Raw genomic sequence first — 26,939 nt, 5'->3', positions numbered from 1 at the left:
CGGCATGTGGGATCCTCCCGGACCGAGGCACGAACCCGTGTCCCCTGCATCGGCAGGCGGGCTCTCAACCACTGCGCCACCAGGGAAGCCCAGCAGTACCTTTTAAATCATTCATTTTTCAGGATATCACATTAAAATAACAGTACAAAAATCATGATGCTCTTTGTGTCGCTATCTATAACTGGGACTAGGTGGGCCCTGCTCATTCCCACGGCACCGCTGCGATAAATTTCCCCATCCAGGAAGTGTTTCTGGGGCGACAGCAATGATGGCAGAATTCACAACCCAGCCCCCTCTAGCCTCTAACCCATGAGGAAGGGGGTGTGACAGCGAGACAACCTGGATTCTCTAGACCTTGAACAATACCAACAGCCAGCAGTGGTATTAAATCTGACCTCTGGGTGCTCTGTAAAAATCCACCAGCACAATAATAGATAGGTTTTCAAATGTTGGATTGGTCCACACACAGGGGTGTATTTTAATGAGGCTGAATGATGGGAAGTTTATAGTCAAAGAATAGTATCTCTTAATAATATCACCCCTTTGCTTGTACTGCTACACTGAGGGTTTTGGAGCCCCAAACCTGACCTAAATTCCATCACTATGTGGAAACTATATATGCTGATGTGGTACTCCCAGCAGATCCTATGGTTGTACTAACTCTTAATGAGGTTCAAGGAGAGAAAGATAAACCAGGGAGACTTGGCCGAGCAGTCACAAAGAGACCTGCGTATCATCTCCAGGACAAAGAAGCCCAGTCAAAACCTTTGTGCATACTTTGAGGGGAAATCGTGCAGGGCTGAGCCCTCTGGGCGTGCCTAACAGTCACTGGTGTGTGTTAAGGAGGGAACTCCTTGTAACTAAGGATGCTAATTTGGAACAAGCGTTAACAAAGATCTAAAAATCTACTAAAACTATTTCCTGTGATTCAACTTGGAAGGACTATCGTTTTATCTGCTTAGTTTTCCCACACATTTCTATTTTCGAATCCACACGTATGTAAATGGAAAATCCAGGGCTGGAAATTTCAACTGAGCTTCTCTCAAAGGTTCCTCCGTCCTCTCACTTCCTGCTCATTTCCTGGCATTCTTTTTCCCAAATTTAGTCCAGGTTTCACCATGCTCAGGTCAAGGAATTTCATCTCAGTAACTTGTCCTTTAAGCAAGGGTATGGAATCTCACTGATTTCCCCAGCACAACACTTCCAATATGTCTTGAGGTTAAAACAAGTCACTGGTGCTGCTTCAAGGGAAACATCAAGGTATTTCAGGGACCTTCAATCTGGGGAAGGCACAGCCCAGGCTGCAAACGTCTCCTGACAACTTTCACTCCCTCCAGTGCTGAAGGGCCACTTGGTATTCACTGCAGCACATCATGCAACTCCATACAGCTAAACCTGGAGCCCACTGCTCTTCCCTATGCCTTGTCTGGGGACGTGAATGCCTCTTTAAATGAGCATCCTATTCAAATAGGTTATTAATGCTCAGGTGTCACCTGAAGAGGCACTCCTGTCCTCAGCCTATCTGGCTCCAGGCAAACCCCGAGAGACCTAGGTCCATCAGTGTGGCCCTGAAAGCCAACAGACCCTAAGCCACATAGTTGAGGGGCTTTCTTCCCTTCTCAAGGTTTAGCTACTAGAGCATATTTTAAGATTCACAGTAAGACAGCAGTTTAACGGACATGAAGGATTGCTTCTGTCACCAACTCTCTGACTCAGCTGTTACTAGAGCCACATTTCTTTTAACACACAGCTGTAAGTTTGCATGGGAGGGATTCGTGATGAGTCCAGTCCTGTTTTTCACACATGACCTTGATCCTCTCCCCACCCCTCAAACTCCCCATCCCCAAGGTCCCTGCAGCTTCACTTGGATATTCTTCATCCATTGGATATTCTGCCTCTGATGGGATTTAAGTCTAATAAACCAGAGAGGACCGGGTCTCACTGTGGTTCTCTGGCAGACAGTGAAATACGATGTGCTCGTGATCTCACCCAGGTGAAGTCAGCTAGACGCTTTCTTCCAACTGGCTTGCAGAGAGATTGCATTTTTCTGGCTAACTTTAGTTTCCCCAGTTTGTTTATGCATGTATCAGGGGAGCATGAAATAGTTTGAGAATCACCAGATTAATACCACATGCTAAAACTCAAGAGTTTGAAATCAGGATTACTGCTCTTGGCATATCAGACAGACACCTGAGGAGCCTGAAAGATGGATATTTCACGGTCTTCAGTGAATAAGAAAGTCATTTTGTATGTTTTTAAATCTTTCTTCTTACCTGGGTAGCCAATTGCAGTTCCTTTTAGTTCTTTCCTTCTGTACTATTAAATGTGCATTATTGTAAATAGTTTAAAATATAATATTAGATGCTTTTAGGTTACAGAATACCTGAGAATATCACTGTCTTTGACGATGGAAATGTTCTACATCTGCGTTGTTCATGTGATACGGCAGCCACGAATCACAGTTGGCTACTGAGCACTTAAAATACAGCGAGTATGATGGAGGAACTACACTCTTAATTTCATTTGATTTAAAATGAGACAGCCACATGTAGCTAGTACCTACTGTATTGGACAGCACAGTTCTAGACCACAATATTCTAGACTGCAATAATCTGGTGACTCTTAAGTGGTAGCTTGTGGGCTGGAGAACTGACACTGCCCCACCTGCAAATTATATACGTGATATGAATTTCTGGCCTCAGTTAGTTTTATAATTCCAAGGGCTCTTAGGCCAAATGCTCGGCTGCTCTTGTGAGAAGAGAGGAAAGGAGGAGTTAAAAGGAGACGCACCTCCTGACAATCTTGCAGGAATTTCTGAAGATCCCTGTTGTCCTTCAGTCTCATCAGAAGCTCACTGGCTGCCTCACGATTCTTCCTATGTCTGTTACAAAGATAATAAAAATAATTTTAAAAAGAGGAAGTAGGGAATCTTGAAATGCAGCATTTACAACTCAGCTTCTTTCCTGGGTCTCAAAATATGCTGAAAACAGTTTGCTTACAGTTCTCAATCATGTCAAGGAAGACAAGATAACCAAGAGTTTAGCATCCTCCAAATGAGTAAGCCATGGTACAAGAGACCATCACACCTGTCCCAGCCACACAACAGGCCAGGACGCAGGCAAAAGAGCTTCATAAATCTGGTGTCAGGGGAGAAAAACCCTGAGCATGTGCTGAGTAAGGGTCTCCATTTTAGGAACTATGTGAGAATATGAAACTGATCTTTAAGAAACTCATACCTGGGTGACAGGCCATGTACATGGCTAAGAAAATGCATAAAACCATGTAACTGGCTTAAAGGAACCTTCCCTGATAATGAGATTCTAGTCAGGAGAAAAACTCACCCAAATCAACTATAAACCAAGAATGAAAATCTTTAGACCTGTGACATCGCACACCTAACTCAATCCCACTCTTCATTAATAGATAAGGGTCACCAAGGTTTAAAGAAGTTAAAGCACAAAACCTTAACCGAAAAACTTAAAATAACTGGAAGGAGCTGCTGAACTTGGGGAACGACAAGGGACGTGGAGTGCTCGCTCCCCAGCCCGGATGCTGGGCACAGGGCTTCTTGGCACGCGCTGTGGAGGTGCCAGAACTCCCCTGCAAGCCTCCTTTACGCGCCCAGGGGCTTCTCCACCAGACTGTGAAGAAGAGCCATGTGAATGCTGTGAGTGCCACGAGTGCCATGGAAAGGGCTACCTTCACGTGGTTCTACTGCCATGGGGCAGAGCCGTACCACACTGAGCATCGAGAAGCATCACCATAACACAGCTCCCCCATCTTCCCAAGGAACCCAAGCGCCAGCCAGGCGAAGCGAAGGGTATGAGGAAGGGCAAAGGAAGAGTGCAAATGGGGAGGTTTGTTTTTTTCATTCCAATTCCCAAAGCAATGTCTTGCTGCAGTGCCTGGGCAAGGTCTCTCGACCAGCCCTGCCTGCCCCCATGGCAGGGAGGAAGAAGAACACGACCTCTGATTCTCTACAACACCAAGAAAGGGCAGCTCAGGGAGCACCTCACACCAACTGGCTTTTAAAGAACCTTCTTCAAGAGCAAGAAAGACCTTACAGTGATGCATGTGTCACACAGGCCTGCAGTGGCTGCTGGTAACAAGGGACAGTGGCAGCACTGTAGCTACCATCTTGCCTGGGGACCAAAGGGAAATGCCCTCTGTTCCTACAGGTACCGGCGACTACAGAACACAGCAACAACATGAATGGAAATAATACTGTCAGGTATTATTGTTTATTATAATATGTTTATACCACTTAGGCAAAATGCAACAATAGAAAAGTACTTCTCATATAATGCTAAATGAAAAGAGATTATGCACAGCCAATGATACAAAACTCCAAGGCACAGATTGGAATACTAAGATGTCATGTGCTAAGGGTGAGATTAAAAAGTAGTAGTTTCCACCTCCCCTCCGAATTTTTAACATTGTGGCTTTTTATAATAATAAAAAATAAAGGCCAAAGCCCCTTTACTTCATTGCTACCCTTTCTCAAAGATCAAAAATTTTAAAAAAATGTTTTTTAAAGATTGTTAGTGATTTCGGACTAAAGGAATTAGTCATCTAAAAATGTGGGTGGGGAAGGAATGTCAAGAAAAGTTCTTCAAGTTCCCAACCCTCAAATTCCAGTCACTATTTGTAGGGGGGTTAAAGAAAAAGAAAGCAAATAAAGCAAACCTTCAGGAGGAAGGTAATTTGAGTTGGAGTTAAGTCACAAAATGCAAGAGTCCTGCCTTTAGCCAAAGGCCTTAAATGAAAGTTCCCATTCCCTTCCCCAGCGTCACACAAAAATGCTACGATGGCAAGGAGTAATCAGAGACACGGGCAGTTAAACCAGGACATGCAACTTTGAAGCTCGTAGAAATAACAGGAGTAAAAAAAAATACCTTCAAACACTGAGAAAATTTACTAAGAAATACCACCCGACGGAATCCTGAATGTCTCTCTCATCTATAATCGAGACTCAATGCCCAGTAGACTTCTGCCTGGACAATTTTCCTCTTTCGGTGGGTGCATGAAGGAGGGAAAGGCCAAATGGTGATTTAAGGCCTCACGTCCAAACAGCACCGATCAGGAGGGCATAAGGATGGCCTCTGAGTGATGTGCTCTGTGGAACGAAAAACAGCTACACAGGCAGCTGAGATGGTTGCTGCTTCAGAAAACCCTCGAGAGAAGTGAGCATGGCTTAACTGTGCATTAGTGTTCACCAATGGTACTCACGGGAAGTGAAACTTGGGAAGGTCTTTCAAGGGGTGATCGTGGATTTAATTATATGGAAGGACCTTCTTAAACTTGGCCGTAGCTTCCCACACTCCTAAGAGTGCTCTTTGGGGCAAGGTTAAATCTCTTGCTTTCTTTCCATCTCTCACCACCTACCCCTGTAAGGAGACTCAAAAGCTCCTCACCACATGAAGCAGATATTGGGCTTAACTGTGGTTCTTACGGAAAACAAAGAACCACAGGTACCTAAGTAAAGTGGGCTGGTGATTTTTAAGCTTTTTTTCCCACGTGAGATCAGGTCTGGCTTTATGAAACTGGACACTTTTCCTTTTCTCCCAGGACTGCACTGGGGCTAGAATTTCCCTCTGAGCCAGGAAGCTCACCCGTTCACACCCCCCTGAGCAGGCTTGGACAGCAGGTTCCTTTCCACCCAGTCACAAGCCCTTTAAAGGCCACTCATGCCCCACCCACATCTGTTAAGAGTCAGTGTCTTTGTTCTAGTACTTTTTGTTTTTGTTTTTTGCGGTACGCAGGCCTCTCACTGTTGTGGCCTCTCCCGTTGCGGAGCACAGGCTCCGGACGCGCAGGCTCAGCGGCCATGGCCCACGGGCCCAGCCGCTCCGTGGCACGCGGGATCCTCCCGGAGCGGGGCACGAACCCGTGTCCCCTGCATCGGCAGGCGGACTCTCAACCACTGCGCCACCAGGGAAGCCCTGTTCTAGTACTTCTTCTCAACACACTTCAGTGGTAATCGACAAGATTTCCAGAACGTAAGCAGGTTATAATGATTTTGCTTTCTACAAAAGCAGCTTCACGGGAGCGTCAGAATGTTTCTGGACGGGGATCAGATCCGAAGAGTTAGATATTTACTTAGCTTGTGCCCTGACACCACCTGGAACTCAGATTTGTATATATTTTTTATAACAGACCAGTGTCCTCTGGGGTCAAGTTTCAGATCTTGAGGCCTCTGGGGATATTAAAGTGAAACCAGAATTCAGTTAACACGTGCTGAGGAAAATAAGAAAATGTAGTCCTCCTGAGGGCAGATCACTGGAAAGCCCCGTCCCCCTTCCATCTCTCTTATGCTTACGGATAGTAGGGAATCTTCTTCCCAATGCTTTTTTAACAACAGAAATCCCCAGGAGGCCTTGGAACCCCAGGGGCCCAGGCTCTCAGTCAAGGACAAAAGGAAGGTTAAGCCGCACTTGAGAGCTGCTGAAGCATTCTCTCACATCCAGGAGCCTCCGGTCTTGACAGAGTCACCTGCTTCCAACAAGCCCTTGCAGCTGCAGCATCAGGGGACAGATAAACACACTGAGGAAGCTGCCAGGCAGCTGCACGCCTGCCTGAACACAAGTGTCCCCAGTGGCCCGGCCTGCCTTCAAGAAACCAGCTGTGCGCACTTAACATGGAAGAACATGGTGTATCATGTTTACAAAACAACACGAGATTTAACGTTAAGAGAAAAGAAATTCTTTCTTCTCCAGGTTCAGCCTGTCTTGCCCAATCCTTGTTTCTCACACTCATTGAAGAAGGGCTTGGTGGAGGGATTTTTTTCTTTTTATTTTTCGTAGCTGTTTTAAAAGCAACAGATACAAAATTATAATTAATATACCTTACATCCTATTCCATAGTACCACCCTGAGAGCATATGGTTTAGGATCTGAATCAGTGCAAAGGACAGACTGGTTAAAGCCAGGAGCTCAGTCTTCACAGGGCAAGAGCAATTCCCCTCTCCACTGCACACGGTAAAACGTTCATCTGGCCCAGGGTCCCAGGAAGCCCTCTCAGACATGATAAGAAGGTAAGTAAGGAAACACTCTCAGCAAGAAGTTCTTCCTCTTCACTGCACTTGAAGGCCGGAGAACCCCTGAGGAAGAGGCTGTTTCTCGATGACATCAGTCTCACAACGAGCCCTTAAGTCTGGCCCAGGGCTCCCTGGCACCAGAGAAGATCAGCTGAAGCAGAGGCTAGTGACTGACCCAGATGGGCCACACCCAGAGAGAAGTGGCCAGTCCAGAACCAAGCCAGAGCCAGCTCAGGCTGTGCTTCCAAACCAGATCTGCCCAGACCTCCTACTTCAGTAATAACCAAGGCAGAGTTAAGAGTCAGGCGTGAGGGTCTAACAGAGAACACTGGCCAGGGAGAAAAATCTTTTGGAACGTCAAATAAATAAAGAAATAAAAACAAAACAAGAGCATCTAATCTTGGAGAGGCCTTGGCAGAAAAGGAGGAAAAGAGTCTTTTTTCTTATTATGAAAAAGATCCTATTACAGCACTACCCAAGCCAATTTTCCAAGAAAGGCCTGATGGTGTTCACTTTTGCCTCTGCCAGGTACTCAGGACAAGCCAACTTTGCCCTTCCTCTCTGTCCTCTCCTGAAAGGCCTCAGAGGAGTCTTGTGTGGATGAAGGTGAATATGGGCTTGGCTGGGGAAGCGTCTGGCTTTCAGGGTCCCACTGGGTGACACGCTACGTGTCACCTCTCACAGGGCAAGGCTCAAACCCCACCGCTACTCAGCACTCTGGCTCTCCTAAGTCTTTGGTTAAGAATTAGTCTGGTGTCTCAGGCTTTCTCTCTTTTGTAGATTAAATTTTTCTAGGTCCCCACGTCCTGCCCACTGGGGGAATTTACACCCACAGCCCCAAAGACATTGGCCAGTGACTCAGATGCTTGACAGCCCCCGGGGTGCATGACTCCCCTGAGAACCTCAGGACGCCGCACCTGTCATCGATAGAGTCCACCTTCTCCTGGATGCGGTCCGCACTGATGTTCCCATCGCTCACCAGCCTCCGGCCCGTCTCCACGACCGCATTGATCTTCTCCTCGTTGGCGTCCATGGTGGTCATGAAGTCCTCTTGTTTTTTAATAGCTGCTTCAGCTCCTTCCAAGGTGGTGGGCATTTCAGTATGGGCCAAAACATACTCCTTATTTTAAAAAGGGAAAAACAAAATCAGAGCAGGATGAGAAATCATGAAATACAGCTTGCTTTCAGAAGAACAACAAAAAAGCTCTCTTTCCTACATCCTGCATTTCCACGCAACATACTTTGCAACAATTGCTTCGTCACACTTACATGAAATTATCTATGGAGTCAGATAACACAAAAAGTTGGGCGGGAAAAAAAAAATCCCAGTGGGACACCGCAAGTGACTAAATTTCCCTAGGCGGTTAAAGGCTCCTATTTTTTTCCCACAGAGAGTGAGGGAAGTGAACAAAGGTTTGTGCATCAGCCACAAGGGTCCACTCATGTGCCCATAAAGGTGACGGCAACAGACCGTTCAAACCCAATCTTTTAAGAGGGATTACCAACCACACTGTTGGCGACCATCCTTAGCGCTTTCTCTTTCTCTAATCACTGCCCTTGGGTCATTGGGTCAAGTCCCTGACCTTTCTAGAGCAACGAAGACAGAACCATTCAGAAAAAAAAAAGAAAGAAAGAAAGAGAAAAAAAATCCCCTAAAATATTGGGTTGGCCAAAAAGTTCGTTTGGATTTTTCCGTAATCTTATGGAAGAACCCGAACGAACTTTTGGCCAACCCAATACTTTTTAGATTGAATTAACACCTCTCAGAATGTCGCTAATTTAATGAACTACTATGAGGACATACGTACTATGAACACACTAAGAGGTCCTCGACCGTCACACTGCAGTGGAATTGTACTTTGCAAGGCAAGATAGCCCCTGTGCAAATCTTCAACTCTATCCCCTAACATCGTGATGGATCGTGATGGGTTTCAGTGCCTTAGAGGTCAGGAAAAAACAAATGTCTTTCCGTTATTCCTCTCACTTCCCACGGGTGAGGTTTAAACCAGCAGCCCTGGCAGAAATGCTTCCAAAGGCAGCCGGGGCCTGCTCCGACAGGAAGGAAGCCAAGGCAAGGAGGGACGTTACCTGGTTGTTAAGGAAGGCTTCGGCCTGCTTCGTGTCCCGCAGGAACTGCTGGTAGGCGTGGGACTGGGAGAGGAGGTTCTGCCTGTTCTCCCACATCTTGTGGAGCTCATTCCACCCAGTGTCCAGGGCCTGCAGCCGCTGCCGCAAGAACATGTACTGGGCGTCGGTCTGGCCCTGGGTGACCATCTCGCCCATGTCCCTCATCTTCTGGTAGTCCTCCTCATAGTTGTCGATCTCGTTTTTGATGTTCTCGTGCTGCGTGAGGAGCTTCTCAGCCTCGGTCAGGGTGTTGGGCATGTCCTCGGAGGCGATGGCCGTCTGGGTCCTGGAGAGCCAGGACTGGAAGTCATCCAGGTCCCGCAGGAACTGCTGCAGCTTGCTGGCCTCTCCCAAGGAGGCCTCGCGGTTCTTCAGCGTGGTCTTCATCTCCTCCCACACGTCGCTGATCTCGGCCAGCCGAGACAGGATGGCCTGGGCCTGGTCGGGGTGCTCGGACTCCAGCTTCTCGGCCTCCTTCTGCAGGTCGCTCAGCTTTGCCTCGATGGCCACCAGGTCCCGCTCCATGCCGGTCAGCTTGCGCTGCAGGGCCATGACTCCCGCCAGGTCGTTGCCCAGGTCCTGGGTGGATTCAATGACCTTGGTCTTTTCCCGAATCCAGGACTTGGTTTCGTTGCACTCGAGGTGGTAGTTCTGGATGCTCAGGGCGGAGAGGAGAGCGTCCTTCTTCCGGTCCACCAGCTCCCTGAACTGACTCCACCTGTGGGTGCAGGGGCGGAGGAGAGAGCAGAGTGGGAGAGAGGCCGGAAGCCCAGAGCTGGACAAGGAAATTAACAGTGACGGTCGAAGCTGCGACTCCCCCTCCAACTTTGCTTTGACTACATGCGTTTTGGAAAATCATCTCCCTCAGTACATGGACACCAAGTACCACCACCGAAACGGCTCAGAGACACACTATAATCAGGAAAGAGCCTGACAAGAGGGGGGACTTGTCAAAGGAGCTGCAAAGTCAGCAGGGACAACACATCCGTCCCCCAAAGAGTCACTTGATTCAAGTCTGCGATGCACATTTTACTCATCTCCGAGCTGCACCTAATGAACGTTTCCCACACCCAAAGGCTTCAGAACCAAGGCCAGCTTGCCACCACGACCTACTCAAATGTATTTATTCAACAGAAAGATAAGACCGGGACAAAAGGCCACCTTGACAATCAGGACTTTCATCCACCAATTACGTCTCAAACATGCTAAAACCCTGTTCCAGAAATCATTTTAAAAGACACAGGACAGGTGCCGCCTTGATGCCGTGATCTACCACGTTGGGCACAGGTCTCTCACCCAGGCCCTCGCTTCCCACGTCGGGAGGGGCTGCCCCGAACGATGTTGCCCCCCCACCCGTCTTTCTCTTGAAAAACCAGGGCGTGTTGAAAGGCAGATGCTGACATCATGACGTCAGCACCACAATGTCAGTGACCCTGTGCAGGAAATTCCTGACCCCAAGGCTCAGCAGGCGACCTTGCCATCCTGGCCTGGCACACAGGGAGCCGGCCCACCGCCTGTCTCATGCTTACCTCGTGTTGAGCTTGTCCTGCTGGGCCTTGATCTCCTTCTCACTCGGGTGGCCGCTGTGCATCAGCTGCCGAGCGATCTGGTTCACCACCGCCACCCGGGAAGCCTGGTTGTTCATCTCTGGCTCTAGGCTCTCGAATCTGCAAAGGCAATTCAACAGGGAGGTCACCTGCTCGGTCACCTCGGCTGCGAGGGGCGGGCAGGCCAGTGTCCCCGCGGCACCCGCTCACCTGTGCTGGATGACCTCCAGGTCCTCCAGCTTCTCTGGGATCTGCATGTTGTCGAGCCACTGCTCCTTCTCGTCGATCCAGAGCTCGCAGGCGCCGGCCTCGCTGAACATCTTGTACAGGGCCAGGGTGTCCTGCAGCGCCTGCTTCCGCAGCCGCGTCAGCTCGGCCACCTCCTTGTAGCGCTCCTCGATGCCCGCCAGTCGGCCCTGCACGTCGGGAGACTCAGCGTGCTCCTGGGGGAGGGCGCCGGCCTGCTCGTGCAGCGAGTCGATGGTGGGCCGGTAGTTGGCGATCTCCTCTGCCACGTCCTTGTGCTTCCTGACCAGGGACTGGGTGGAGTACTCGTCGTGGCCCACGTCGTTGCTGGAGACGATCTTGAGGATGTCCAGCATCCAGGCGTCGATGTCGTCGGCGTCCGCCTGGAACTGATGCAGCAGCGAGGCCTCCTCCAGGCGCTTCTTGCGGATGGCCGAGAGCTGCTCCAGGTGGGCCCACTGCTCGCGAATGTAGGCGATCCGCTCCCGGATCTTCTCCGACCCGAAATGCTCCTCGGCGATCATGTCTTCGCCCTCCTTGATGGCCTGCTCGAAGTGGCCGCTGCGGCCGCTCATCTCGTCCTCGAACGCCCGGTGCTTGCTGAGCAGCCGCATGACGCTGGTGAGGTCTTTGCCATAGTCGTCGGAGGACAGGATCTTCTCCTTCTCCCGGATCCAGCCTTCCTCCTCGGCCATCTCCCAGAAGAACTTCCAGAGGCGACGGGACTCTTCCAGGCGGGCCCGGCGCTCGGCCGCCAGCTGGCAAAGCTCTTGGTAACAGAACTCCATGTGGGCCACGCGGTCTCGGATCACCTGGGGGTCGCAGGGCTTGTAACCTGTTTAACGCCAAGGCGGGCACGTGGGTGTGACGGCGGCAGCACAGGCTCCTGCGCGTTTGCAGGCAGTCGGCTACACCCCCGTCCTCCCTCCTAGATCACCAGTTTATGCTAAGTGCAGGGCCACATTATGGGGCAATGGAGCACCTTCTAGGATCTTGACTGGATGAGGAGGGAGAGACAAGGATAACCGCTATTTTTTTTTTTTTTTTTTTTTTTGCCCCAAGCATTATTTTTTTTTTGATCACTTAGGAACCAAAAATAGCAGGTAAATTGTAAGAAAGAAGGCAGCTGCATTTAATTGTTTCTAAAACAGAACAAAACCAAATCCTTCCAAACATCCTTTAAACAAAGATATGCACAGCCAGGTGTGAAAGCCATGAGGTATCTGAGAGACACACCAGGCTATCGGTGTGCAGAGTGTGGTCTGGCAGATTTCAGCGGCCAACATCAAGCCACTAAAAACCAAGCAGCACTCAAGTACGGAAGGAGAAGACAGGTCCATTTCAGAATAGCAAGACAGAGTTAAAATATAATGGAAGGCTACCCTACTGCATCTCATTATACCCACGACACGGCCCACTGGGAATCCACAACAGCAAGGTAACTTTAAAGGTCCCACTGCCACACATAACCCATCTACGTCTCTGGAGATGGACTTCTGGTGACGAGGGGGTAACGTCTGGAACGGTCTGTCTTTACCTTCCCCGTCTGTTGCAAACTTCTGGGCGGAGGCATTGACACCTCTCACCCGCTCGGCCTGGATGCCAATGTCCGCTTCAACCAGGGCGTGCTTCTGTAACAGGTCTTCCACGCCGAGCAAGTGTTTGCCATAGTCTTGAGACAATAATAGCACCTGCACGCAAGAGGCAACAAAAAAGACATCCATGAACACAACCTTGACGTCAGCGTCTCATAATCTCTGGACGGGATGAGAGCCACCAACCAAGCTGCATCCTCCCTCCAGCCAGCCATCCTCCCCGTATCTTTAGGGGAAGATGATGGCATGCAAACCAGAGCAAAACAAACCCAAAAGCCTGTAGCAGGAGAGACATTATAAACTAGTGACCATCTACCTTGGAATAAGAAGTCAAACCTATACTAAAAAGTAAAGAATAGAAAAAAGAAAAAAAAAAAAAAAAAAAAAGGAAGGAAGAGAGGAGAAACCAGTATGAAATATAAACTGAGCCTCCAAGAAGGAAGTGCCTGCAATAACAACCATTCAAGAAGATAAGATAAAGGTAACAGAGCTGTTTCATGTCAAAGTTTAAAGAAGTTTCCTAGAAGTTGCTGACCCCTTAACTGGATGCTCTCCTCACCTGCGAGCTCGTTGGTACACCTCTGGGATACTTACACAATCAACGGGAGAAACACCTAGTTGAAAAGCTTACAAACCACATCTCTAACCAAAGAAGAAGAACAGGGTCAGGTGACTGTCACGCTTAGGAGGTCCTGAGCAACATCTCTGGTTTAAGTTTGGACCCACTAATATTTTCTTTCATTTTTTCCATCAGCCCAATTTGGGGCTCTCATCACACATCCTCTCCAGATGGAATTTCTACTTCATTCTTACTTATGAGGAAGTCTCTGGCACCATCTGAATTATAAAGTGCATGATGAATTCTAAAATGAAAAGCACAACTCTGCTAGATTTTATGAGCATTTCCATTTTAAGAGGTCCAGACAGACCATACGTGAGAACATCATATACCTGGGACAATAGAGGGAAAACTCATGGTATGAAGTGACCTTGCTCCCCCTGCCAGGAACAGTTCAAGAGGTAAGCCAAAGACAAGGGCTTACATCCCAGGAAGGAAATCCCTCGCATGAGGTCAAGCTGGGGAACACAGCGTGTTGAGATAAAGGAGGCTTCACGGTACGGCCTGAAATCTGCCCTGTTCTGTCCTAGCTATGTGGCTAAAGGCCTGCCAGCTGGAGAACTGCTTGACACAGATGAGCTTTCATCAGAAGACACAGACAGGCACAGGACTACAGCACAAAGGCAGGTCTCTTCCTGGGTTGGGGGAAAGCTGGGAACACCATGCCCAGAGCTGTCAGTGAAGGAAGGAGAGGCACAAATCGGCTCTGGCAGCCCTCTCCAACCAGTGTGCCGTCCTGTGATACATACACATATCTTGCACTTAATTCTCGCTATAACCGGATGAGGTAGATGAGGCAATGGTAAGTAAGCTCTCCGCTTACAGGTGAAGGAAGGAGGCTCAAGGAGATCGGGAAGCTCCGGCGCTCACCATCTGAACGCTGGCTGCCTGGTTCCCGGGATGCGCTCTGTCCACACTGCCTACTACTCTTCCGTGCCACCCGCCTGGCCTCTCCCCAAAGCAGAGCCACTCACACATAGACCAACGAGACGGAAAGGTAGCCCCAACACTAAAAAGTTAAAACCACAGAAGACCACAATTTGACTGACCCCCTAACAAGGGATATTCCTAAATTAGACCTGCATCACAGCAGCAGCCCTCCAGCTATGGAACTGACCTTTGTCACAACTTCTTCTCACTTCACGTCTCATTTAACTTGTGAGCTAACAACCTTCCCGTAGGTGACATGGCCCTTCTCTGGCTGTAAGTGGGTGATTAGACCAGGGGCACGGCTGTGTGTTGGGGGGTTAGTGGGCGGGTCCCAGACAAGAGAGGCCTGACTGGATGAGCTCGGGCCTCCATGCAGGCACGTTTTACCTTCATTTCATCCATCCAGTCCATAATGTAGAGCATTTCCTGGAATATCTTCTGCAGCCCCAGGTTCATCTCGAGGCGCTGCCGCCGGGCCCTGAGCAGCTCCAGCAGGTACTCCCAGAGCCGGATGACGTTGTCCTTCCTCGCCGCAATGCGCTTGATGTCGTGGTAGTTCTCCGCTTCCAGCTCCCTGGCCACGGCCACCACGGCCTGCACGCGCTCCTCGTACGCGGCAATGTCCGTCTCAATGGCCTCATGCTTTTTCGTGGCAGCCTCGACTGCGGGAAGGTCAAATCCAAAGTTGTCCTAAGAGAAAAGGGAACAAAAAGAAAAGAAGCACAGAATTCAAGAGCCATCCAATTTGGAACAAAAAAAACAGAAAACGGAGGTGGAGTCCTGGGCACACCCCTTAATCTTTGGGCGGCGGGTGGGGGGGGTCCCAAAGCCAAACACCGACTCCCGACCCCCGCTGGTCTTCACCTTCCTGCGGGCCCTTAGAACTGTGCTTGGGCTCAAATGCTATCCCCAAAGCAAACCAGCAACTTCTCACTTTACAGAGGGGTGCAGCACATAGGTAGCACCCGACTTATGAGACTGGAGCAGGCGATGGCTTTGGTTAAGCCAAGTAGAAAAGAAGCCACTTACTTATTTCATGGCCAGTCTAGCTGCCTTGAAGGCCAAAGACTGGGAGAAAGAGAGCAATTTTTAAATATGAACGGTTCACACACACTCACTGGCTCTAAACAAACTTTGTTTGAGCTACTTCCAGATCTATAAAAAGTTAGATAAATAGAAGAGAAAATATATTAGAAATTATAAACATCCTCTTCATGGGAAGTGGGTGAGATGACTTGACAGCTGCTTCAGGATACTGGATGTTGACAAACAGCTGTCCTAGGGCCCCTGAGTGTGGTCTAGGTTCTAGCGGACCCCGGGAGCAGTTTTCTTGAACATTGTTCTAGAGCAGGACCTGGGACACCAGACGCTGGTTCTCGCTCAGCCAGGTCTCCCTCATAGCTGCCTTGCGGTCAAATCTGCGGGCGAGCTGTTCCAGTTTCTCCTGTCTTATAAGCTCGTTCCGCAGGGCCAGTTCTCGCTCATGTTCCGCTTTTTCCAGTCTTTCCCAGGCCTACAGAAATGAAAGAGAACAGTTTCCTGCTACGTTCAAGGAACAATCCTAGGCTGCAGTTAACAGCCAGTGCTTCTCAAAAAGACCTGAGAACTTAAAAGGGAAATCCCATTCCCAACCTCAATGACTCATAAGCCTTGGGGAAAAAATCATTTTCTCTCAGCTGAGCCCCATGGGAACACTCTCCCCCATATAAATCTAAAGATCCTATGTCACATCTGGGAAACAAAACAGTGTAGATATGGAGCAATGTAACTAAGTTACAAAGCCCTTAACTTTAATTGAGAGGAAGCAAAGTATCTTCAACAGCTCTGATGTAAAAAAGAAAAATGACATCTTCTAAGAAATCATATTTTGAATCTCTCATTCACCCCACTCTGAAGTCACTTATTTTTAATTCACATATCGGAGTATTTTTTTCCAAAATACTCACCAATTAAATTCATTCCTATGAAATATATCTTACTTCACATTAAAAAAAAATTCCACTTAGAAGAATCTAAACGTGTACAACTGACCACAGTTCTAGATTTTTCAGATTTCTGCTTGGAAATAATGCCCACCATGAAATTCTATAATTGCAGATGTAACAGGCATGGAAACAAATTTTTTGACAGCTTCTTGACGGAAGGAGTCAAAATCCTAAGCCCTAACCTCTAGGGATTCCAGATACATGAAATAAGGTTTTCAATTCTCCCTTCTGCAATTTAAAGATGTTTGAGCCAACTGCCTGGGACAAATGACAGGTAAACTGATTATGTATCTGAGTGACAAGGTAAACAGGCTGAACCTGGTTTGATAAAATCTAAACACACACACACACACACACACACACCCGCCAGCCACCTGCCCACCCCCAAGACACACATGCCAGCCACCTGCCCCCAAACCACCACAAGCACTCCCTTGACCCTCAGCACTATGTGAGCAATGACTGCCGCTTATCAACTCAGCAGGCCAGGAAGGAAGCCTTTCAAGATCTCTTAGCAATCAAGACCCACTGATAGAGCCTGAAAACCTACAGGAGGCTGGCGCCCACACAGGAGGGCAGGGACCACGAAGGAGGCCAGATGGATCGGTTTTACCTTGTTAATGTCAGAGATGAGCTTCCCCTCCCGGGGCATGTAGACCTTCTGGTTATTGGCCCTCATCTTGCTCTGAATAGTGAAAAGCAGGACTTCCAAGTTCCCCTTCTCAGTAAATCTAAGCAGAGAAAACCAGCCATAAACATTATACTATATTTTGTTCTTTCAAAAGGAAAAATGCATCTGCTTCTAGAGAAAAAAATAAAATAAAATAAAATAAAAAAACACACTTCATGCAGCCTCACAATTTTAAAAGGCATTTATCTCCGGTCTGACTTTTATGTGAAACGCGTGTGTGTTAGAGAAACAGCAGTGGGTTAGTTTTTGGGCACTGAAGACCTCAGTATGTGCCAAACTGTGCGATTTTTTCTTGTGGTTCGTTGTTGTTGCTGAGATTTACAGTCAGGGGCACAGAATGCTACTCTTCTGTTAATCAACTCAATCAAGATTTAGACCCCAAGCCCTGGACGATGAACTTGCTTCATTCGGAGAGCACAGCTGAATGCATTCAACAAGGATCATTTCAAATGACCACCTAGGGTCACTGTCAATGGGTTGTGGAGACCTCAGCCAGGAATTCACAACTGAGTGGAGTTTTCAGGAAAAGGAGGGATGACTCTTGTCATAATAAGCAAGAGATAAGGGCCACAATCTTTACTGGACAACTACGTATCTTTAAAACATGTGAAAAATCAGACTTCTGGGGGCGGCAAAACCTGATCTGAACGGATATGAAACTATTGTTTTTTAAATCCACACAGTGTGAATAATTACATGTTTTGCTACAGATATGTGAGGAGGCCTGATATGAGTTAACTGCCTCAGACCCACCTGGCACGTACCCTGTTACTTCTCTAAAATCCAGAAACGATGGAATTCTGAAACACATTAGGCACAAGAGCTTTGGATAAGGAACTGGGGACCTGCACCGTTTCTTGGGATTCTCACGTATCACACGTACCAGTGGCACATTTCTGCTGGAAAGGGCTCACAGAGGGTATAATTTGGAATACATCTCGACAACACAGGCTCAGATTAAAAGGAGTAGGACAGGGCTTCCCTGGTGGCGCAGTGGTTGAGAGTCCGCCTGCCGATGCAGGGGACACGGGTTCGTGCACCGGTCCGGGAGGATCCCACATGCCGCGGAGCGGCTGGGCCCGTGAGCCATGGCCGCTGAGCCTGCGCGTCCGGAGCCTGTGCTCCGCAACGGGAGAGGCCACAACAGTGAGAGGCCCACGTACCGCAAAAAAAAAAAAAAAAAAAAAAGGAGTAGGACAGGCCGCTGGCAAGAGGCATTCATTGAGACGTGAGACCATGCAAGTCAGAAAACAGGGGTCTGCGGCTGCAATCACCTCTCTCCCCATAAGAAGGGCAAGGCATTACACTCTGCATCTTACTTGGGCGGTTTCTCCACAGTGCGGTAGGTGTTGAAGGCCTGAAGCTGTTGTTGAACCCCAACCAGCGAGTTGGCAAATTTGCGATTGTTCAAAATAATGATGGTTTGTTCAATCCACTCCAGAAGGTCAGAGGCAAGGGATTCATACTTTTCGATCATTTTTTCTGTTTCAATAGCATTGTCGAGCACCTGTAAACAAGAGTCAGAAAAATGGAAAAACAAGATCGTATCCCTACGTAAGGGAGACGTGACTGCAGCCCTACGGGAGCCCGCACACACTTCAGCGCTGGCTCTGAAAACGGTTCTATGAGACTTTGGCACAAGAGTTTTTAAAACTCCAAGAACCATGTGCTAATAAGCACTCAGACCGTGGCTATCACTTGTGAGCAATGGCAGCTTAACTCAACTGGAATTGGTTCTGTAACCTCCCAACCCCCAGGCAAAGGGTTTCAGAGCCTGAATGACTCCTGATGCCTCAGCTCCGAAATTCCTAGAGGAACAAAAAGGGCTCTCTTTTGCTTGGTCCTGTCCCATGAACGCCCATGAATTTTCCATTCCACTGCACTGAGAAGACAATGTCATCTGATCTGAGGTGTTTTGAAATATATGGCAGGGGAACATCAGCCAAACAAAAAAATTTTAAAAGCGTAATACTGATGAGGCCTTTCCAAGCGTGGTAAGTCGGATTTTCACGTCCATGACATCAGGCAACTCAATCAGGTTTTCAATACCCAATTTTCTGGCAAGGTTGAGGGGAGGGGTGTTTCTGGGTCTGAGAGCCCCCTGAAATCCCTTCCTAAGTCTTTTAGCCACCCACCACTCCTGCCTCCTGGTACTCTTTGGGATCGAAAGGCTGCTGCCCACTTCCCTGCCATGTGGAGAACCTGCCACGAACTCCCAGTAGCTAAACGTCTGAGTGCATATGGTGGCAGCACATTAAGATGGGAACCTTAATTACGTCTCACAACTTACAAAAGTGGTGTGAGCTCACCTTTCCAATTCGTTTTCCTTCAACAGCCAAGGCCTTCATCTTTGAGAAGTAGTGGTAATAAGTCACCACATAAGTGATAATGGACTTCTCATCGGGGTGGTCCACACTGATATCTGCAACCCAGAGAAGATTCTGTTCAGTACTCTGCTCACGGCACCACCAACCAGGCAGCAGGAACAACCCGGAACAGCTGCTCAGCACTGCACAGGCCCATATCTTCATTTTTGGGGCTTGAGAGTTCTGCCATCAATGCGTTAATTATAAAGTTAACTAACAGGGATGAAATCATCTCCCTGGCTCTTTTACTATATGAACATTCATAAGTGCCTTCTACTGCAATAAGAACATAAAAGTCTTTTTTTTTTAACAGCTTTACTGAAGTATAATTGCTTTACAATGGTGTGTTAGTTGCTGCTGTATAACAAAGTGAATCGGCTATATGTGTACACATATGCCCGTATCTCCTCCTTCTTGCGTCTCCCTCTCACCCTCCCTATCCCACCCCTCTAGGTGGACACAGAGCACCGAGCTGATCTCCCTGTGCTATGCGGCTGCTTCCCACTAGCTATCTATTTTACATTGGGTAGTGTATATATGTCCATGCCACTCTCTCACTTCGTCCCAGCTTACCCTTCCCCCTCCCCGTGTCCTCAAGTCCATTCTCTACATCTGCGTCTTTATTCCTGCTCCTAGCTCCTAGGTTCATCAGAACCACTTTTTTTTTTTTTTTTTAGATTCCATATATGTGTTAGCATACGGTATCTGTTTTTCTCTTTCGGACTTACTTCACTCTGTATGACAGAAGGACATAAAAGTCTTAATAGACATGATCCTTTCTCTAGAGGATCTCAGGCCACTGAGATGACAAAATATATACAAAACTACTACACAGAAATGAAGAACACGGTAAGAATTGAGTCAGATATCTCAGTGATGTGGCTACCACCCAGACACACCACATTCACCTCCCTGCCTCCCCAACCCCTAGGCTGGTCTGTGTTTCTCTGTGGTCCTTATTTCTGCCAGTGGCACCAGAATCTTTCCCGGCCACTAAGTCCATGGACATCTTTATCTCCTTGTTTCCCATATCCAGTTAGTCACCGGGTCTGAGACCTGATGATTCTACTTATGGAATCCTTATTGTCACTCTCGGGTCCAGCTCTCACGGTCACATAACCAGACCTGAAGCAATGGCTTCCTCACTGGGTCTCCCTGCTACTCGATTCACTTTACACACCTTGCCTAGCTGATCTTCCAGAAGCACAGCTGTGAAGCACAGCTTCCTCCCAAGCCCAAATTACTCAGAAGTGCCCTGCAGTCTGAAAAATAAAGTGTAAACCCCAAAGGCCTCTACAATTTGCGCTTTCTTTCCCTCCCTCCCTTCCTTCCATCTATCCATCGAAATTTATCAAGCTTCCTCTAAGTGCCAAGTGCCATTCTAGACATTTCTCATTCTATAGCCTACTGGTTCTTCTAAGGCACTACAGATCTAAACCCAACTGGACTATTTACCACCCCTCAATTCCCAATATTCCTTCCAGTTACAGCCTCCCTTTGTCTGAAAGGGCCTTCCCCAGCACATCACCTTCTTCCTACCCTTCAGGTCCAGCTCAGAAGCCACCACTCCAACACAGCCATTTCCAATCCCTACAGCTGGAATGACTGTCTCCTCTGTTCCCTAAAGGGCTTTGTTTATGGTTTGCTTTCTGCCAGGTCCTATGATTACTTATGCACATTTCATTAGTCTTACAAGACTGAGTTTCCAAGGCAGGAACCCAGTCTTGGGAAGCCCTGTGCCACCGTGCCTCCCCACCTCCTAACTGTGCTGTCTTATATACAGGGTGGGTGGTCAATAAATATTTATCGAGGGAGGGAGCAAATGAATGAAGGTGGTCAGTCTTCGGGGTATGGCAATGTTGAAGGAAGTACTCAACTCAGGATAGACGGAGGAGAGAACACACAGATGGCTCTTTGTTGACGTATGGGGCTCTTTTTTCAATGTGCATCCGCACACGCGCCTTCACTTCTATCCTCCTGGCAGCCCTGTGTGAGGCAGGTTGTTTCTCTTGTTTTAAAGACTTGACTACCAGGGCACAGGGCGGGAAAGCTCCCTGCCCAGAGTCACTGAGGCAGCTGATGGCAGTGGGGGCCACAGCTACTGTTCCCACCCCAGGGCCCCTGTGGCCAACTCCTGTGTCTGTCTGGCCCCATAAAAGTGGGCCCCGTGGATACAGAATTGGAGGAAGGCCAGGAAAAAATGCCATCCTTGTATGCAATTTAATAAACATAAAATGTCGACATAACTGGGAAGGAGTGAGCAAGCAAAACCTTTTTTAACTTGTTTACAATTTTATTTTAACTGATGCTCTCTGGGGCACCGGACAAGTAATGGCAGCTAAGGACAACTAATAAGACCAAACCCACAGAATAAGTGACATCGACTGCTTTTTTTAGCTCCTTGTCTTAGAATGATCTGGGGAACATCAATCCCCTTTTCGTAGTGGGTGGTGATTAGAAAGATTAACTAATGAGCAACTTATTAAATTTCTTTTTGTCATAGTGATTAAAAAAAAAAAGAAGATTCTTTATCTAAGCACAAAGAGCTCGGGCTCAGGGAGGATGCCTTTCCAGAGTAAGGCAGGGGTTAAGCACAAAGATTTATCACAGTCCAAGGAATTTTAGTTTTGTGTTTATATGGAGAAATCATTTAATGGGCCAGCACAAAGATAATTTTATCTCAGCTTCCTGTAGTGAAACTATCAGTGCATCTGATGCACTGGAAAATAGCAAGACGCCTGCCTGGCAGCCTCCTGACCTCGATCTGCCCTTGGGGAGTTCAACTTCCTGTTCTATATTTATAAGAACTTTAAACTTTCACTCACAGTTTTTTCTCTCTAATATTTGCTAACAGCTGAGAGGGTCTAAAAAGCTCTAGCCCTACAAACAAATCCTCTTACATTTTAAATGCTTCTCGACATCAGAAAACGTTCCCGTGATAGCTCATGCTAAGATGAAGCCTACAGTTAGGATTTTGGTAAGCAAAGGATTTACAACCTATGGGACTGTCCCACACAGGTCTGCTCCATGTCCCCCGCAGTCAGTCTTCAGGGTCCTGCTGCAGGGATCCGCAGAGCAGAGAGGCTGGTTCCGTGCAGAGACTGGGCCGCCAAGCAGCCAGCCACGAGGAGGGACTGCGCATGTGACTGCTGCCGCGCACACGTGCCGGGTGCACCTTCCTCACTGAAGCTCTTCATGCTCGCGAGCAAACACCGCACAGTCTCCTAAGGAGGCCCCCGCCCCTATCTCTACCTAGGCCAAACCACGCTCTTGCCACCGTGGGATGAACGTCAGTCAACAAGCATGTATGGAGAGCCTAAGGCAGGTTTCTCTTCCTCGAGCACAGAGGCTAAGAGGCTTCAATGACTCCCCACTGCCTGCTGAATACCCTCTAAAGACTGTAACCTGTTGGGCCCTCGCCCACCTACCTTTCCAGTTGTATTTTTCCCAACATCACGCTAACACCACCCCCAATAAACTGTCAGTCCCCAATCACACCTTCCCCTTTCCTGGTTCCTTTGCTCACACAAATTCCTCTGTCTGCTGCCCTCTCCTCTGGCACATGTTTAAATCATACTCATCTTTCAAGGCCTTTTCAGACGGAATCCTTTACACAAATCCTCAAGTAATTCCCACACCAAAATTAAACTCCTCTTCCTTAGATAATTCCCAAAGCACACTGTACAAATTAAACAAACTGACACAAAGCAGATTTTATATTTACCCCTCAGTGCTAGAGATGCCGAAGGTCCCACCTTTTACCCCTGGAGTCCTTACCTTCGGGGTCCAACAGTTTAGTAAGGCCGAGGTGCTGCTCTGCAAGGTTAAATGCATTCTGCAGATTGTAGTGTGCATTGGATTTCTTTAGCTTGTCAAAATCTATCAGGTCAGGCCTGTACAGGACAACAGTGGGACACAACAGAAACCGTGGCTTGAAAACACTCCGTGTGACCAATGGGACTCGATTACTACTCCAAAAGTGTCCACTTAGCAGAGTAAAAGCCTACAATATCTGTTAATCATCAAACAATGAAACCCGATTTTTGAATAAACAACCTCAAAGTTTATGAAGACAATGGGTGAACTTGTTTCTCTGGTTTGGGAGAATTTATACATTCTCTCTCAACTTCCTCACGGGGAAGGCAGGAATTTCCACCGTGAGGCAACAGCGAGGGCAACGGACATGAGGACTGAAAGTCACCCACATCTGCTACACAAGGATGTCAACATTCCACCCCCAAATTGTTAGCATGACCTCTAAGGACTCACCGGTGTTTGTGTATCAGTGCATTGAAGGCCATGCCGTCCCTCCAGCTAGTGGTGAAATTGTGAATGTTGACGTTGGGGTACCTAACAAACACGAGGCACGAGACAAGAGCGACACAGTTATCAAATAAAGGTCTGTGCTTTTGCTAAACACAGTGTTTTAAAAAAAAAAAAAAAAGTCTGTAGGCACTGCGAAAATGTCGGGCAGTGAACATCAATAAGGACAATCAAATCGAAGCTAAGATCCGCCTCAACTTCTCCTTGTTGGAAAATAAGAATAAAACACACGTCCACATGGCTTTTCTTTCTTGGTAATTCGATCTGTGATCTGCGTCCTCGACTGAAAACACCAGGCTTACTGAGAAAAAAGTGACCACAACTAGATGCCTCTGAGGCCTCCTTACTTCACTGGCTTTCCACGCCCCCAGCACAGCTATCAGAACCCTGCAGACACCAAGACCCGAGTTCACACGGCACTCCGTGAGAGGAAGTAGCTGGGATTACCTGTTCAAACACTCAACTCTCCTTCTTCCTTATCCCACTGAACTGGATGAAGTTTTGTAAATCTAGTACCTCCCTGAAACACCTCCCTATGTTTGAAACTTACCCGCAGTCAATCAGCTACTCTACATCACATTGATTATTAATAACTTTCTACCTGTGGTTGATTAAAAGTTCACTCCTAACTTGATCCCCTTACTAAGCCTTACACGCTTTATGGTTTCCATAGTTACCACTGACTGACCATGTCCATTACAGTTACATCTGTCCTCCAAGTAGTCCTGACTTGGTGCAAAATTAACCTGGTACAAAACCAATTCTCAATTAGTACCTAGGAGCGCCGACAGTTTCAGTGAGCAATGAGCAAGATGCAATTCTCTAAAAAATATCTTGACTGAAATTTCAATGGAAGAATAAAAGAAAGGGAAACTGAGATAATGTACAAAGACCACCCACCCTTAAGTTTACTGCACAGAGCTTCCCAAAGCAACAGAAATTAAAGAGAGGAGAAAACCCACAACTTTTTATAAATATCACGGATGAGATTCTTAAACATGGTTTCAGGGTTTTAAAATTCAAGATTAACTTCTCTCTGGAACTTCCTTAATAAACAGAGGGAAACTGACTGTGCAAACGACAGGTCCAGGATATAAATCAACTCCTGCTCTGAGAGCTAGCTGAAATGTCAGTGCATCAACTGCTTGCGGGTCAACAAGACGTCTCAATGGAAGTGGTGGAAAAGATACTCGTCAACGACACCTTGTAAGTGATGACTCTGGTAGAACTTAGTCCTGGGAGAAGCAGCCCCTAACCCCCTGAGTTCGTGCTCACCCAGCTGTCTTCATCTGGCACCACAACAGCAATGCATCCTTGGCAGATTTCTTTTCTTTGTTGTCTTCAGTTTCCACGCTGATATCCTGGATCTAAGATTTACAAAGAAATATTAGACCAATAGATGCGTTAGCTTCCTAATGAAAAGCCACAGAAGAACAGGTCTGCATAAACATAAAGAGTAAACTTTAGATCAACACCTAGCCCTGCAGACTGTCTACTCCAAGGGTCAATGAGAACTGCTTTCTGAAGCCAGGGTTCACTTCTTAGAAACACCAACCAGAACTAGGTTCTCTATTTTGCACAAAGATAAGACTGAAGTGAAAACTAGTTACCTGCCTGACTTCCAAGAACCGATTAGGGGTCATTTCTACCCCCAACGTAGCCCATCTTCTCCAACTACAAGCTAGAACGGTGGTTCATACGGTACACCCTGAACCTCAGCAGACTCTAGAAAAATACCGTTTGTTTTCTCACAACCAAAGATTTTTTTACCCCAGGGTGAGTGAGTCCTTCACTGATGAGGACAACGCGTGCACCATTTCCTGAAAACTGACCCAAACTCTCAGAGAAAGAGTGCCCTTAAATGCTGTGCTTCCATGGTCTGAATGTTTGTCTCCCACACCCTCACCAATTCTTATGTTGAAATAATCCTAAGCCCCACAGGTGATGGTGTTAAGAGGTGGGGCCTTTGGGAGATGCTCAAGTTATGAGGGTAGAGCCCTCATAAATGGGATTTGTGCCTTATAAAAGGGGCTCCAGAGAGATCCCTAGCGCCTTCCACCATGGGAGGACACAATGAAAAGTATGCAACCCGGAAGAGGGCCCTCATCTGACCATGCTAGCACCCTGATCTCAGACTTACAGCCTCCAGACCATAAGCAATAAATTTCTACTGTTTGGAAGCCACCCAATCTGTGGTACTTTGTTTTAGCAGCCTGAATGGACTAAGACAGCCTGTATTCATCAACTACTCATAGGCCGCTGATTCTCAACAGGACATAGAGCCTGGTCTACTGGCACCAAAGTCAGACTCTCTGGGTCCAAATCCAGGCTCCCCCACCTATTGCGTGTCCTTGGGCGAGTTCCTCGGCTTCCCCTCTGAGGGGTGGCTATCTCGGAGCGCTGCTGTACACTTGAACAAATGCAAAGTATGAAGGGCTGGGCTCTTAGTAAGGATCCATACATGTCAGCTCTTTGGATCACGAGCTGCCTACCAGTTACGTGATTTTAAACAAATGCTCTATATACCCCTTTGCCTTTAGTTCCTTGATTATAATGATAAAATGTGGGATGGAGCCAGGGGAAAGGGTGTTGGCCTCTCTTTCAGCTCTAACCATTCCAAGCTTCCCTGTCCTGGCCCCTGTCAAAGGTCTTTCCATTTAATCTAGAAACACGTCCCAGAATTCTTTTTAAGAGAAAGAGGTAGGAGGAGGATAAAATTAAGATTAAAAAGTTAGAAACTTTCAACTAGGAAAAACACCTAGAAATTGAAATAATTGCACTTCTAAAAAAAATTCTCCGTTTTTAACTGTTGTAAGTGAAGTCTGAGCTTGCATAAACTCCAAACTCCAAAGACTGCGTAAGAATAACCTTCACTCAAGGAGTAAGACACAGACTCACCAGGAAAGGCAGATGGAATTTTACACATAAACCCCCGTCAGCTTTCCTATGCCTCAGTGTGAAGGAAATCTGTTTCCAGACTTGTTCTTTTAGAAACAATATCTACCCTTCTGAAATGAAGACAGCTCCCTATGTGGACCAGGCAGACTCGACGACTTTCATTCCAGTTTCTCACACCATCTTGTACTCTCTTTTAAGGGAAAGCAGCATAAAACCTGTCTGTCATCATCGGTATTTAATGCACACCTGTTACACACATCAGGGCAGGCCACGTCTTGGGGACTCTGGACACACACACACACACACACACACACACACACACGAAATGTAAGACAAGGTTGCACATGCAGGAGCTGGGGGACGGTGGGGAGAGATCTTTGTAGATACGTGGGACACTTCGCAGAGGACACAGAACGTGAGCTGGGCCTTGGCTGGTGCAGAATCAATACATGTTTGTGGAGCGGGGGATGATGTGATAAAACTGCTGCAGGACGTGGGGTCATGTCAGACACCAATCCTGCAGGCCATGCAGTGACATCAGCCTCAAAGGAAAGGGAGAAACTACGTATCAGCATT

At 47.6% G+C, this 26,939-nt stretch overlaps 1 protein-coding gene across 7 annotated transcripts in view; it reads right to left on the bottom strand.

The window, feature by feature from the left end:
* The window catches only part of SPTBN1 (spectrin beta, non-erythrocytic 1), a 168,197-nt gene that overhangs the window by 3,837 nt on the left and 137,421 nt on the right, over window positions 1–26,939 (bottom strand). For all 7 annotated transcript variants that reach the window (XM_028496660.2, XM_055089181.1, XM_028496658.2 and 4 more), the window contains 14 exons: window positions 24,741–24,832; window positions 23,412–23,492; window positions 22,920–23,035; window positions 19,086–19,198; window positions 18,096–18,283; window positions 16,699–16,816; window positions 15,455–15,613; window positions 14,488–14,790; window positions 12,494–12,647; window positions 10,921–11,791; window positions 10,693–10,830; window positions 9,125–9,881; window positions 7,954–8,156; window positions 2,791–2,881 (listed from right to left, as the gene is read on the bottom strand). In XM_028496660.2, the coding sequence (XP_028352461.1) occupies window positions 2,791–2,881; window positions 7,954–8,156; window positions 9,125–9,881; window positions 10,693–10,830; window positions 10,921–11,791; window positions 12,494–12,647; window positions 14,488–14,790; window positions 15,455–15,613; window positions 16,699–16,816; window positions 18,096–18,283; window positions 19,086–19,198; window positions 22,920–23,035; window positions 23,412–23,492; window positions 24,741–24,832 (3,384 nt within the window). The remainder of the gene's footprint in view (window positions 1–2,790; window positions 2,882–7,953; window positions 8,157–9,124; window positions 9,882–10,692; window positions 10,831–10,920; window positions 11,792–12,493; window positions 12,648–14,487; window positions 14,791–15,454; window positions 15,614–16,698; window positions 16,817–18,095; window positions 18,284–19,085; window positions 19,199–22,919; window positions 23,036–23,411; window positions 23,493–24,740; window positions 24,833–26,939) is intronic.

This window comes from Physeter macrocephalus, chromosome 12 (genome assembly GCF_002837175.3).
Source record: "Physeter macrocephalus isolate SW-GA chromosome 12, ASM283717v5, whole genome shotgun sequence".
Taxonomy (NCBI): domain Eukaryota; kingdom Metazoa; phylum Chordata; class Mammalia; order Artiodactyla; family Physeteridae; genus Physeter; species Physeter macrocephalus.
The sequence above is the reverse complement of the archived record's forward strand: the minus strand, read 5'-3'. Positions and strand labels throughout refer to the sequence as shown.